Source organism: Aulonocara sp. 'chitande type north' Nkhata Bay, linkage group LG5 (assembly GCF_057382095.1).
Source record: "Aulonocara sp. 'chitande type north' Nkhata Bay isolate Kocher_YH1m ecotype deep benthic linkage group LG5, A_spYH_male_GT1.1, whole genome shotgun sequence".
Lineage (NCBI taxonomy): Eukaryota > Metazoa > Chordata > Actinopteri > Cichliformes > Cichlidae > Aulonocara > Aulonocara sp. 'chitande type north' Nkhata Bay.
This window is the reverse complement of record NC_141348.1, coordinates 8,248,145-8,261,182: the sequence shown is the minus strand read 5'-3', so window position 1 is coordinate 8,261,182 and position 13,038 is coordinate 8,248,145. Positions and strand designations below refer to the sequence as shown.

The 13,038-nt window shown below is 41.1% G+C and overlaps 1 protein-coding gene across 1 annotated transcript; it reads left to right on the top strand.

The window, feature by feature from the left end:
• Positions 1–4,655: 4,655 nt before the first annotated feature.
• ube2v1 (ubiquitin-conjugating enzyme E2 variant 1) lies at positions 4,656–12,581 on the top strand. The gene is made up of 4 exons (XM_086291151.1): positions 4,656–4,727; positions 5,464–5,612; positions 8,890–9,015; positions 11,069–12,581. The coding sequence occupies exons 1-4, from the start codon at positions 4,709–4,711 to the stop codon at positions 11,213–11,215; spliced, it is 441 nt and encodes a 146-aa protein (XP_086147277.1). The 5' UTR covers positions 4,656–4,708; the 3' UTR covers positions 11,216–12,581.
• The last annotated feature ends 457 nt before the right edge of the window (positions 12,582–13,038 follow it).

Genomic DNA, 13,038 nt, shown 5'->3' with positions numbered 1-13,038 from the left:
GATCCCCAGGTACTTGTAACTGTCCTCTATGTCTGCAATGTTGCCTTCTGGTAGTTCAATCCCCTCAGTTCTGACTACCTTCCCTCTCTTTGTTACCATCCGACTACACTTCTCCAGTCCGAACGACATTCCAATGTCATTGCTGTATAGCCTGGTAGTGTGGATCAGTGAATCGATGTCTCGTTCACTCTTGGCATACAGCTTGATGTCATCCATGTACAGGAGGTGGCTGACAACTGCTCCGTTCCGTAGTCGGTATCCGTAGCCAGTCTTGTTAATGATCTCACTGAGGGGGTTCAGGCCTATGCAGAACAGCAGTGGGGACAGAGCATCTCCTTGGTAGATCCCGCACTTGATGGTAACTTGTGCTATGGGCTTGGAGTTGGCCTCTAGTGTTGTACGCCACATCCCCATTGAGTTCCTGATGAAGGCTCTTAGGGTCCCATTGATCTTGTACAATTCTAGGCATTCCAGTATCCAGCTGTGGGGCATAGAGTCATAGGCCTTCTTGTAATCAATCCAGGCAGTGCACAGGTTGGTCAGTCTGGTCTTGCAGTCTCGGCTGATTGTTCTGTCTACCAGTAGCTGGTGTTTTGCACCTCTGGTATTCTTGCCAATTCCTTTCTGTGTCCCGCTCATGTATTGACCCATGTGCCTGTTCATCTTAGCCGATATGATGCCTGACAGGAGCTTCCATGTAGTACTGAGGCAGGTTATTGGTCGGTAGTTGGAGGGGACCGGTCCCTTCTTGGGGTCCTTGGGGATCAGGACCGTCCGGCCTTCAGTTAGCCATTCCGGGTGTCTCTCGTTAACTAGCAGCTGGTTCATTTGTGCTGCCAGACGCTCGTGGAGTGCAGTCAGCTTCTTCAGCCAGTAGGCGTGAACCATGTCGGGCCCTGGTGCTGTCCAACTCTTCATACTGGAGACCCTTTCTTGGATATCTGCCACTGTGATGGTTACTGGACCCTGTTCAGGGAGGTCGCTGTGGTCTGCCCTCAGATCCACTAGCCACTGAGCATTGCCGTTATGGGTTGCATCCTTCTCCCATATGCTCTTCCAGTATTGCTCCGTCTCCAGCCTTGGTGGTGCTGTTCTCTTATTGTTCCCTTGCCACTGAGAGTACACCTTTGCTGGTTCTGTGGAGAACAGCTGGTTTATTCTCCTGCCTTCTATCTCTCTGGTGTACCTCCTCAAGCGGCTGGCCAAGGCTGTGAGTCTTTGCTTGGCAGTTTCCAAGGCCTCAGGTATGGACAACTTGCTGTATTTCTTAGGCACCTTATTTGTCGCACCTTTCTGCAACTCCGTTAGTTGGCTAACCTCCCTCCGTGCTACTTTGATCTTGCCCTCTAGCCTCCTTCTCCATGGAGGGTACTGCCCCTTGTGGCTGTTCAACTTGTAGCCAAGCATCTCACTGATCACTGCTGCCGTATTGTAGATCAGCTTGTTAGTGTCGGTAATCGTGGTTGTAGGTATTGCCCGTAGTGCTGCATTAACATCATCTAGCAGACCTTCTGAGGGTACTTCACGTAATCTTGGTAACCGGCTACGGGGGATCCAGGTTTCAAGCTTGGCCATGATCCTATTTTTCAGGTCAGTTCCTCTCGCACTCAACGATCCTTCTCCTATCGCACTTGGGGCTATGTACCCAATCTCGGGTGGGGGTGATGATATCTCCCCCCTGACCTGGCGTCCTGACTCCTCCTTGCCGTAGCATTTGTGTTGTACCTCGTCAATCTCTAGCTGTGAGAGCAGTCCCTTCTTTCGAATGTTGGAACACTGAGCTACTAGTTGTTTCGCCGTCATTGTGGATGTTGGGTATCGAAGAATCCATAGGTCCCTCATCCTATTCATGTAGCCCCTTCCGCCGGGGTTACTTGCGTAGTAGCATTCCAACAACGCCCTGTTTTCGTCCCTTGCCCACCGATATATATATATATATATATATATATATATATATATATATATATATATATATATATATATATATATATATGACCAATGTTGGGTAATTAATTATATAGTTACTTCTTCAAAAAAGTAACTGAGTTATGCAAACAAAGTTTTTTGCAGCTGTTTACCTAAAAATGCAGCCAAGGCGTTTTTATTAAATAAACATTTCAAACTATTTACAGAACAATCAGCTGTTCTGCATCAAATCTGATGCCACACAAATTATTTGTTCACTCCAAAAAATAATTTCTGTCCACTATGAGATGAAGGAGAACAACAGCCTGATACCTGCAGGCCTGACAGCAGCAGATGTATCACTGCTGTAACACCTGTAACACTCAGCAGTTGCCTCATTGTTCTGACACACACAACAACACTATTGACTACACTACACACTAACTACACACTAACTACACAAGATTTGCGCTAAACGTCGCAAATCTCTCACATCTCAAAACACAGCTGTCACTCCTAAAACTTCCCCCCTTCCTAAACAACTAAAGGCCATGCTGCCATATCAGTTTTTGATTGGTCCACATGGTACATTTTTCCACCAATAGGAAAGGGTGGAGTTTTTTGGTTTTGTTTTTGCTCACAGGCTTTAGAGCGTTTTCCTTATAAAACGCTGTTTTTACCGTTTCTTCCCGCAGTAAATATAAACAGCGATAGTATTCAGGAAGAAAACCAAACATTGCAGATATTTTTATCATAACTCTGGTTTTGCGTGGCCGATCAACACAATTTAAAAACTGGTATAAAGTCCACACTTTTTCCGTCAATTGTTCCGTCTGTCCTGCTCACATCTCCAGTGGTTGTACACGTTGTCATTAACGTGGCTTCACTCCACATCAGCCGCTTTGCTCGCTAAAACACCGGTGTTGGCGCATAAAGACGCTGTCATAGCCTGTCAACGATGTGGATTAGCTGCGTATATATTGGCTGGACTATGGGATAAGGTGGCATCGTTCTAATCCCGTACGGGAGCAGCCAGTCACTTTCTGACTAACACTGCAAAACGGAACATTGGTAATAATCCCTTTGGATGGTGTGATCACAGACTATGTGTAAATGATGCACATAGTCAACATACCATGCTGCTGAATGTGAAGTCCTGCTTTAAAGTTACAACTTTAATGTTACAGTGTTGTACATTGTACACTGTCACAGTACATTAAAGCTAATGCTATGTCCTCATCAGACATGACTGACTGTAGTTTCACTCACCAAGAGTCAGAGGTGCAGCTCAGTAATTATAATCACTGAAGTGATGCCTAGCATTGAGCTTGGCTATAGCCATTGCTGTTGGCATTAACTGTCAGTTATGAGGCCAAACCCTTACTATTCCAGAGTTGAAGAAGGAAAGCAAAACTATTTTTGTACCAGACTGTAAACTTGTTTTTTTCTTAAGTAAAGTTAGAAATGTTAAAATAATAACTCAAGATTAGATTTTGTGATGGTCCTTGGCTTTGAGATTTATATCTGAAGTTTTGTTATTCAATGTTGTATTTGATTCCCGTTGTTGCTTCTCAGTGCTGACCTAAAACTCATTGTCAGGTATCAGGTTGATAAGGTGGACTTGTTGGTAATAGTGCAGCTGTATCTGGATAAATCATTTGCTGTATTTGAGTCTCAGTCCTCATGACGTCACACAGACTGCAAAGTGATTTCCATCAGAAAACTTGTCACTTATATTAAAAACATTTTCCTTCACCCTCCTCTCGCGGATCTGAATTGTTTTGCTATTTTCAGACAGAAACACATGCACTTACTTTTTCTTATTGTAGTTAGTAGGCCTACACCACCCTCTCCCTCATGTACTCTCTTTGGGTCTGCTTTTTGAGATACTAATTTACTGGGTATGAAGTGACTGGCTGGATCTTTGCATATAGATTATATCGTACTGTGAGTAAATCCCCCTGCCACTGGCATCACAATCATTTGTAGTAATTAAACCATATCTACCCCTCAACCCATAAAACTAAATGCATCTTTTTATTTTTCATATTTACCAGCTGGATATGTTCCAGTGTGAATCAATGAATCGAGGTCATAATGTTGATTTAGAGAGTGTATATACATTTATGGTTGTGTGATGTTCAACTATAGTCCATCAGCCCGTTGTTGAAAATAAAAATATATTTTAGCAGATTATGGTCTGAAGTGGAAAATGAAATTACAACACCGTGTACATGTAGCTTTGCCAGTTGTGTAGATCATTTTCATAAATGGTCCGTTGCTATGAATTATAGGACCACATTTTCCCCTCTCCTTTCATAAAGAACGGTATCCTGTGCTAACCGCTCTAAAGATGTTCTGGGGCAAGAAAATGTGAACTTAAGACTATTCCGCAAGTTTACATTGGCGATATTGTACCAGTAGATGGCGATGTCGCATACGAATTAGACACCGGTGTCGGTGGCGTGAGCTATTCCGATATTGTACCAATATTATTTATATTGTTCCAAGACAAATCAAATGTGAGTTCAGCTCGTGTTCTGGCCTTCAAATAAATAAAAATAAATAAAATAAAAGTGTCGATTAGTTCTTAAAAAATATTTGTCGTGAACAAGTTATTAAAGAGGCAGTGTTAGAAAGCTGGTTTATGTCGATGCTTTTTAAGGTAAGGAGTAAAATAATAACATTAATAACAATAATAACAACAATAATAATCATAATAATACATTTCAATTATTTTTCGGGCGGGCATGCGCAAGCGATATTTAACATACGTACGCGCTTCCGTAAAGCAGTGACAAAGATGGCAGTCGCCGGACAAGGTAAACCGACAGTTTACGTGCTATATTGTCGTGATTTGCAGTTAGAGTGAAAATGCCCAGCTTCCCATTTAGCACCAGAGTAGATGAACGGTTCCTAAGCGTATCGCTGTAGTGATATTTTGTTTGTAACTGGACTTTGGTGGCAAGAAAATGCTGTTACTAACGCTGGTTAGTTAGCTAAAGGACTCGCTAATTTGGCCCACGGTCCCTGAGCGTTACTCTGCCGCCTGCAACACCCACACTATATCGTTTTGTAATCATCGGGGGTCTCTCTAGTGAAAACAATCAAGTTTTCATCCCAGGTGGCATTTATAGGGTCTACTATGACGTTTTTGTGGTAATAGTTGAGGTGACGCCCGTAGCTAGCTTGATGTGTAGCTAGATGAGTATTTTGCTCGGCGCTAGCTGTAAGCTCAGTCACCGGAGACACAACATTCCGGAAGAAGCGCTTGAAAACACAGCGTTACAAACAAAATGAAGCAATTGTCTCTGTTTACTCAACGCGTCGAGCTTCTGTATTTGATTACATTTAATTTTATTCAGATCAGTGTAGTTTTGTTTCTCCTTCATTCTGGTTATGTTGTGTTGAAAAATTTGACCAGATTGATTGAAACTAAGCTAAGCAGTATAATTTATTTTTTTCCTTTCTAAAAGAAATCAGTGGGTTATCCTGCGTCGTGTCATGGCACAGAAGTCGCCTAATTGTCATTTGTTTTGTGTGTCTATGTTTGTAAAGGCGTCAAAGTTCCCCGCAGCTTTCGGCTGCTGGAGGAACTGGAGGAAGGTCAGAAGGGAGTTGGAGACGGTACAGTGAGCTGGGGCCTTGCAGATGATGACGACATGATGCTAACTCACTGGAATGGCATGATCATTGGCCCTGCCAAGGTGAGCCACGTCAAGCACCTGCTCTAACACTTCAGTATGTAATACTGATCTTCTTCAGTCGGCCACTGGGCTTTCTGCCTTGGAAGCTGACTAAAAGGAAAAAGTCAAATATTAGAAAAGCCAACTTTGAAAACCTTAACAAGTTGTAAGCCATACATGCAGCTTTACAGTGCCGTGTTTCTGTGTGGAGAGAAACAGCACTGTAAAGCTGGTACTTGGATGAGCCTTTTTTTATTTTTTTTTTATTTTTTTATTTTATTAGAAGCCATATTCACACACACATTCCCGTAGCTCTTATTTCTAACTATCACACACTCACTCTCACTCCAGTGGATGCATTGGGGACAATTTGAAGTTTGGTAATGTTCGGTGTTGCCCAGGGAGACTGACATACAGCCAAGGAAGGAAACATTGATTTTCCAATTGGAGCATACTCAGCATCTCACTTATTCCAAACACAGTGGGTTGAGTTGATGCCAGAGAGCTCTATTTTGGTTTCATCTGACTACAGCACTTTCTCCCAAGCCTTCTCTCAATTATTTAGATGTTCAAAAGCGTCTTACCTTTGAAGGTCTTTTTCCCCAGTCCAACCTCGTGCAGCTCTATAATCTTGTCTCTGACATCCTTTAACAGCTTTTCGGTGTTGTCCATGATAGTGGAGAGGTTGGAATGGAAGTCATTGATTCTGTGGACAGGTGCGCTTTACAAACATCACGAGTTGGGTCCAAAAAAAGAGGTGAATGTGGAGCTGCCTAAAAAGTGTTACTCTCCTTACATTTCTATGTTAAAATGGCCATCTTTACAGCATACCTGTTTATAGCTGTGTTAAGCAGTGTTGACCACTGTATAAATTAGAGGTGGTTGTTTTGATTGACTGATGTCCTGACTAGAGATGGCACGATACCACTTTTTTATGTCCGATACCGATACCGATATCATAAATTTGGATATCTGCCGATACCGATATGAATCCGATATAGTGTTTTTTAATCAACAAAACTGTTTTTTTTAAAAATATCTTGCTGCATTTTGTATAAGTTCATACTCAAGTTTAAAACAACAACTACACTAAAGCTATTCTGTTATACCTGTATACATAAAAAATATTTCATAGTTCAGCAATACTGATCAATCTAATAAACTTAAACCTACACCATCCTCACTATTCTGGTATTTTAAAGAGTACTTAGCGTAAATATTAAGCAACCTAACTAATAGGGTTCCAACTCCCAGCAACAACAAAAATAAAAAAATAAAAAATAGGGAACCACCCCTCACGCTCCACCTCATGATGCTTAATCGACGTAATCAACCTTAATTTGATGCAGTGTGAAAAAAAATGCACAGAAATCAATTCTTTTTCAAGAAATATTAAATAGATTCAACATCTTTCTTCAACAAAATTGCAGACTGCACAGATGGTACCTTCCCAAAGGAAAAAGTACTATAGCTTACTAGGGTATATTAGACTTAATAGTCACTATATACAGTAATGGACTTCTATACATTTTACATCAAATTAAAACTTTGGGTGTAAGATTCGGATAATTATTTATTAAAAGCTAGACATTTTAAATGAGAATAAGAAAGAAAAGTATGTCTTTGTGCCCCCTTTTCCCTGTTAATGCCCTATCGGCCCCCCTGGCTAAACTTTGCTAGATCCGCCCCTGCACAGTTACCAGCCGTCAGCTACGTAGAAAAAGATCCTGGAGTAGAAAGTAATAATAAATAAATTCTAACAACAGCTTATCAAGCTTAAACGTGCTGCTGTTGTTCAGCCGCTGGTTTCCTCTTTCTGGTGCAAAGTGGGCCAAAAACAAACCAGAGAGACAGGCTCGCGACAGAAAAGCCGATCAGCTGATCGTTAAGCAGTTTCATGATTGAAGTAGCAGCCAGAAGAGGCAGTCGCTCCATATATCGTTTGGTAAGATTAACGCAGGAATGCTTTACAAACATTCAGAGATGGACTTACACACTTGCTTTACTTCTCTCGGGATAACTTTGTCGGAGATGAAATGCTGGGTTGCTAGCGAAGCTCCAAATGCTATCCAGACCACCGACAGGTCCCGCATGCCACAGCCGCTCTATCACGTGATGCATACTGCTCCGACGTGCTAACGTTCTGAGGTGAGTTACGGCGTGTTGCAAGTTTTGTGAGGTGCTTTCGTGATATTTAATGGATCGGATTACATTTTTTATTTTTCTCCGATATCCGATCCAGTAATTTAGGTCAGTATCGGACCGATACCGATACGTAATATCGGATCGGTCCATCTCTAGTCCTGACACAGGGAATTCGAGCTAATCGTGGTCTAGTAATTCACCTCTTGTAGTCCAACCTCTCGACTTTGTGTTGTTGTTGCCTTCTACAGCATTTTAAAGAAATTGTCTGATAAATAATAGAAGTCCATGCTTCAGTTTTGGTGAGTGATATTCCAGTATTTTATGTGATTTTACTAAATGGCACTAATTAGCAGAAATGTGTGTCTATGAGTGCAGTTTGCTAGCTGTAGCTGCTGAATTAGCACTCTAGCTGCTTGTCCACATATAGTCATTTCTGAAACAGTAGTTACCCAGTGAATGTTCCCTGAGTAACTGAGCCTCAGGTTTTGGAAACTCTGTGTGGTGAAAGTTGGAATACGCATTTTTATTTATTTATTTTTGTTATGAGCATTTGTTTTAGGGGCTTGTGCTGCCTTTGGTTGCACCTCCATGCTTTATTTTGCCCCCCAGAGAGGTGTGATGATGTGTGTGGTTGACAATAACGAGAAGTCTGAACTAGTTAGCTTGCATTTTTCCCAGCACTGTTTATGGCAGCCTTGCTGGTTTACCACAGCATATTCAAATGTTGGTAAAGTGTGACTCCTGTGTGCCAAGTTTTTCTTTTCAGCGATTTCACCTCTACTGCTGATGGCTTATAGACAATGTAAACAAACATAAACTTTAAAAAGAGCTGCTGTCAGCGTTGAACCTTATTTGATTTCATCTATGTCTCTGCACCTTTATCAGCACGTCCTCACTAAAGCTTTGTAGTGACAGATTTAATATAAATGTTTATTTTTTGAGCCGAATTCTTTTATCAGGCTTTGTAAAGCATGCAATATGTTTTTTTTTTTCTTCTCACAGTAGTCTCACGGTTCAGAAAGAGAATAAAAAGTTAAATGGGCTCTAATGTCAGCAGTTGTTAATTCCAGAGAACTGGTGACAGTAGAGCTTATTAGAGTTTGTTAGACTTTGATTCTTTGAGCTAACCAGTCTTCTGTTCTTTTCATTGCAGACTGTCTATGAAGGCAGGATCTACAGTCTGAAAATAGACTGTGGATCCAAATACCCTGAGCATCCTCCTCATGTCCGCTTTGTGAACAAGATAAACCTAAGTGGTGTGAACAGCTCAAACGGTCTGGTAAGTATCCCTGCAGATATTCTTGACTGAGTTATAATATTCACTCACACGTTTTTCTTGGTAGGATTCTGAACTGTAAATGACTTGTGCAGTAAAAACATAATTAACCAACAAATAGTCTGCTCCTGGTTGTAACTGCTGCTGCTGTAGGTATAACATATGGCTCGAGTCTCAGGAGTAGTAGGAAGTAGGTAGACTCAACAGTTTTCTGCTTTTGTGCTGCGCGGTTATGCAGTTCAATAAAATATTTCACTTCCAGTGAAATAAAATAATTATCATGTTGAATTCTGTTGCACAAAGGTGCTTATTCTGTCTTTCATTATAAAGCTAGCATGACTTTTAGCTTTTTAGAAGGGCTCCTGTGTCTCTACAGAGAACTCAAGAACTCACTCGCTGTTTAGTTTGAGCAGATGGAACTCGAGGAATTTCAGGGGAAAAAGTTGGAAAACTTGCATTTGTATCTCATTTGACTCTGGACTCTGCGGTCCAGGGTATAATTGGCAGTTTTTGAGTTCTTTTGATTTTACCTCTATATTCCACCTTTAAAACTGTTCACTTTGCCCTGTTTGGTATCATTCTTTTCAGCACAACCTCACGTCTGAATTTACACTTATGTTGTCATTTTGACATACTGCATTGACACAATTGATCAATCTAAAATCAGACAAAAAACATAAAATCCAGGTAGGAAAAAAGTTTTATTTTTTACTGTAACAACCACAAACATGTTTAACGAATCATTTTTATAACTTGAAATCCAAATGTAAATAGTAAATTTTAAAAACCTGTGCACATGTTTTGCAAACAACAGTTATTTGCAGCTATTTACCTGGTATTAAAAAAATAATAAAAATTATGATGGGGGAAAAATTATGAATGTTTATAAATGAACTTTTTGCAGATGCAGGCTTGATGAATCCTCAGTCTGAAACTGGGATTTGGACGTGACACGTAATAGACTACACGTTTGTCTATGACAACAACAACAGACGTTATTTATATAGCACATTTAAAAACCAGTGGTGTACCAAAGTGCTTAACATGCAAGAGGGTAAGATGAAGTAACAGGGGAGGATGAAGGCTATGTCAAAGTACCAACATGGTAGCAGGTTAAATGGCATTAAAAACACAGAAGCAAAAGAAATGCATATAAAAGCATAAAAGAACAATATATGTAACGGATAAGACAGTCAAACATTTAAAAAAAAAAAAAAAAAAAAAGATTAAAAGTAGTTAAGAATAGACCGAAGATAGAAATAAGCATTTAACTAACAAACAATCATTAACTGGTAGAAAAGGCGAGGCTAAATAGGTGGGTTTTTAACTGCGATTTGAAGGATTGAATGGAATCAGACTCGCGGACAGCGATGGGGAGGTTATTCCATAGATCAGGTGCAGCCAAGGCAAACGCTCGGTCACCTCTAGTCTTCAGCCGGGATCTCGGCTGTACCAAAAGTGACTGGGAAGATGATCTTAGTACTCTAGCAGGGGTGTATAATCTAAGTAGCTCAATGAGGTAGCTTGGAGCTATATTATTAATAATTCAGAAGGTGAGCAACAGGATTTTGAATTGAATGCGATACTTAATGGGAAGCCAATGCAGGTCGGCAAGGACAGGAGTGATAGAGACACGGCGTCCACTACCAGTAAGGAGATGAGCGGCCGCATTCTGAACAATTTGCAGTCTATGGAGAAGAGTCGAGTTCAGACCAAAGTAAAGGGAGTGACCAGCAATAGCTTAGCGGAGGCCAACTGGAGCAAACAGTGGCATCTGCTCAGTGTGTACGCAGGGTTTCTGGAAGGAAAGTTCTTACACCCAAAAGCTTTCAAATGGGTGTTACAAGATTTTGGTACTAATTAAATTCAAGGAGGGAAGAGGGAGACTGAGTCTAGGTAAGATGTGTTGTCCACTCTGAAACACCACATGGGATCAAGCATTCGGTCGTGACACCAGTTTCTGTCTATAATTGTCTTTTCTATGTAGATTGAACCAAGGGTCATTGGTTACTTAATAAAAAGCACCTCCACCATCCTTCTGCTCATTTCCCTTCAGGTCGACCTAAAGGCTGTGTCATCACTGTCCCGGTGGAAGAATTCCTACAACATCCGGGCAGTGCTGCAGGAGCTCAGACAGCACATGATGATGAAAGAAAACAACAGGCTCTCCCAACCACCTGAGGGCCAGGTGTACAACAACTGAAGTTCCTGCTGCTATTCATTACTCTCTGACACACACACACACACACACACACATATACACACACACACACACACACACACACACACACACACACACACACACACACACACACACACACACACACACACACACACACACATGCATGCATACTACACAAGACTCTCTGCTCCCACTTCCTCCTTCGGGAGCCTTCCATTGGACGGAGAGAGGGATGTGCAGGTGAACCCAGATTCCTGACCTGGTGCCCAATCATTCTTTGAGGTTCACAGTGCAGACCAGACAATGCAAAACAAGAATACTGTACATCTTACTATAATGTTATTTTTTATGATCTTTGTGTTCTACATCCAGATTGTAAAATGACTTGAGTGTACCAATTATGTGTGTTTTCTGGGCTTTTCACATGTGGTGACAGTTAGTCCCTGATGTATGGGTATCTTGAGCCACTTTTCCATTCAAAGTACTTTAGTTCCAACGAATATTTTCAAGGTTCCTTCTTACTGTTGGTAGCTTATCATTCCAGTGTCAAGATTAGAGAAATGTAATCCACGAATGACTTTACAGCTATGATGCTGTGACAAAACAAAGGACTACAACGACAGTGAGCATGTCTTGCTGCTGCTGTTCACTGTGATTTAACACACCGTCAGTGTCAGTGCATTGAGTAAATGTTGGAAAAGAAAAGCAGCAACAGCGGCAAATCATGTTCAAAATGTCTATAATGGATTGAATGAAAAAACAAACCACTTCTGTAACCCCAGCTATAATAGCGCTCTTCATTTTTGGGATGCCTCAATACTTGAAAGATTTCCCTGAAATAGAAATAAAAATCTACCCTTTGCTTCTGCGATATCCCGATGATGTGAATTTGAGGGGCCTTCCTTAAACAAGTGTATATCTGGTACACACAATTAAACTGCTACTAGACATTCGTATCTATCAGCAGGGTACTGCTGGCTCATCACTCGTGTTCTCAGGCTTGTCTTCTGTGTGCCATAGTGCTTTGTGATGGTAATTAATTATTAGCAGCCCGTGGGATGAGGGAAAGGAAGGGTGGGGCGGGGGGGTCGACGCTGTGGGTGGGGTGCTTCGGGTCCTTGTGCTTTCCGTGTTTGGCACTTTTCCGGGATCGTCACTGTACCGTGGAACAGGAGCAGCTGTGATTGTTTTGTTTTTCCCTCCCGTTTTGGGTTGTTCACTTTCTGGGCTGACCTGTGTACATTCCATGGAGTTGTCTGCTCTCATTCAGTGATCACCCACTGAACACAATGTACTTGGATGTTTATTTTATAACGGGTTGAATCTAATCAGGGTTATGGTGACCTGTTGCATGGTTTTATTTGAATTAAACATTATTACTTTTCCACAGGCTTGTGTCGTCATTGTCCAAATGGAAGGTTTTGAAGAAAAAAAAATGGTAAATTGAAAATAATGATTCACTATTTTGATTATGTGGTTCAAAAAGCCACAGATGGATGAAAATTGATCAGATTCATACTACTCATCCTGATGACATGAGCAAATAAAGAGGAATTATTGTTGTTCACCTGAACATTTGCACTGTGTACTAAAGCTTTAGAACATGGTTCTTCAAATGGTGTCTTTGGTCTGTTTGAAATTTCTCAGTTATCTTAAGTATGGCCATATTTTATAGGAGAACACCCCCATGGGTATGGTAAAAGAAGCACTCAGCTCACATAATCAACTCTCCTCCTCAGAACATTCTTTTCTTTTTTGAGTATTTTTTTAAATACACGAGGGGTGACAATACCTCCAGTGTATGCGTAGATTATGAATACTGGTGTGTGGTGAACAAATACCAA

Bases quoted from the DNA above. Each gene is read 5' to 3' on its own strand.
- ube2v1 (XM_086291151.1), top strand. The intron at 5,613-8,889 runs GTGAGCCACGTC...TTTTCATTGCAG, and splicing joins TGATCATTGGCCCTGCCAAG to ACTGTCTATGAAGGCAGGAT. The intron at 9,016-11,068 runs GTAAGTATCCCT...ATTTCCCTTCAG, and splicing joins TGAACAGCTCAAACGGTCTG to GTCGACCTAAAGGCTGTGTC.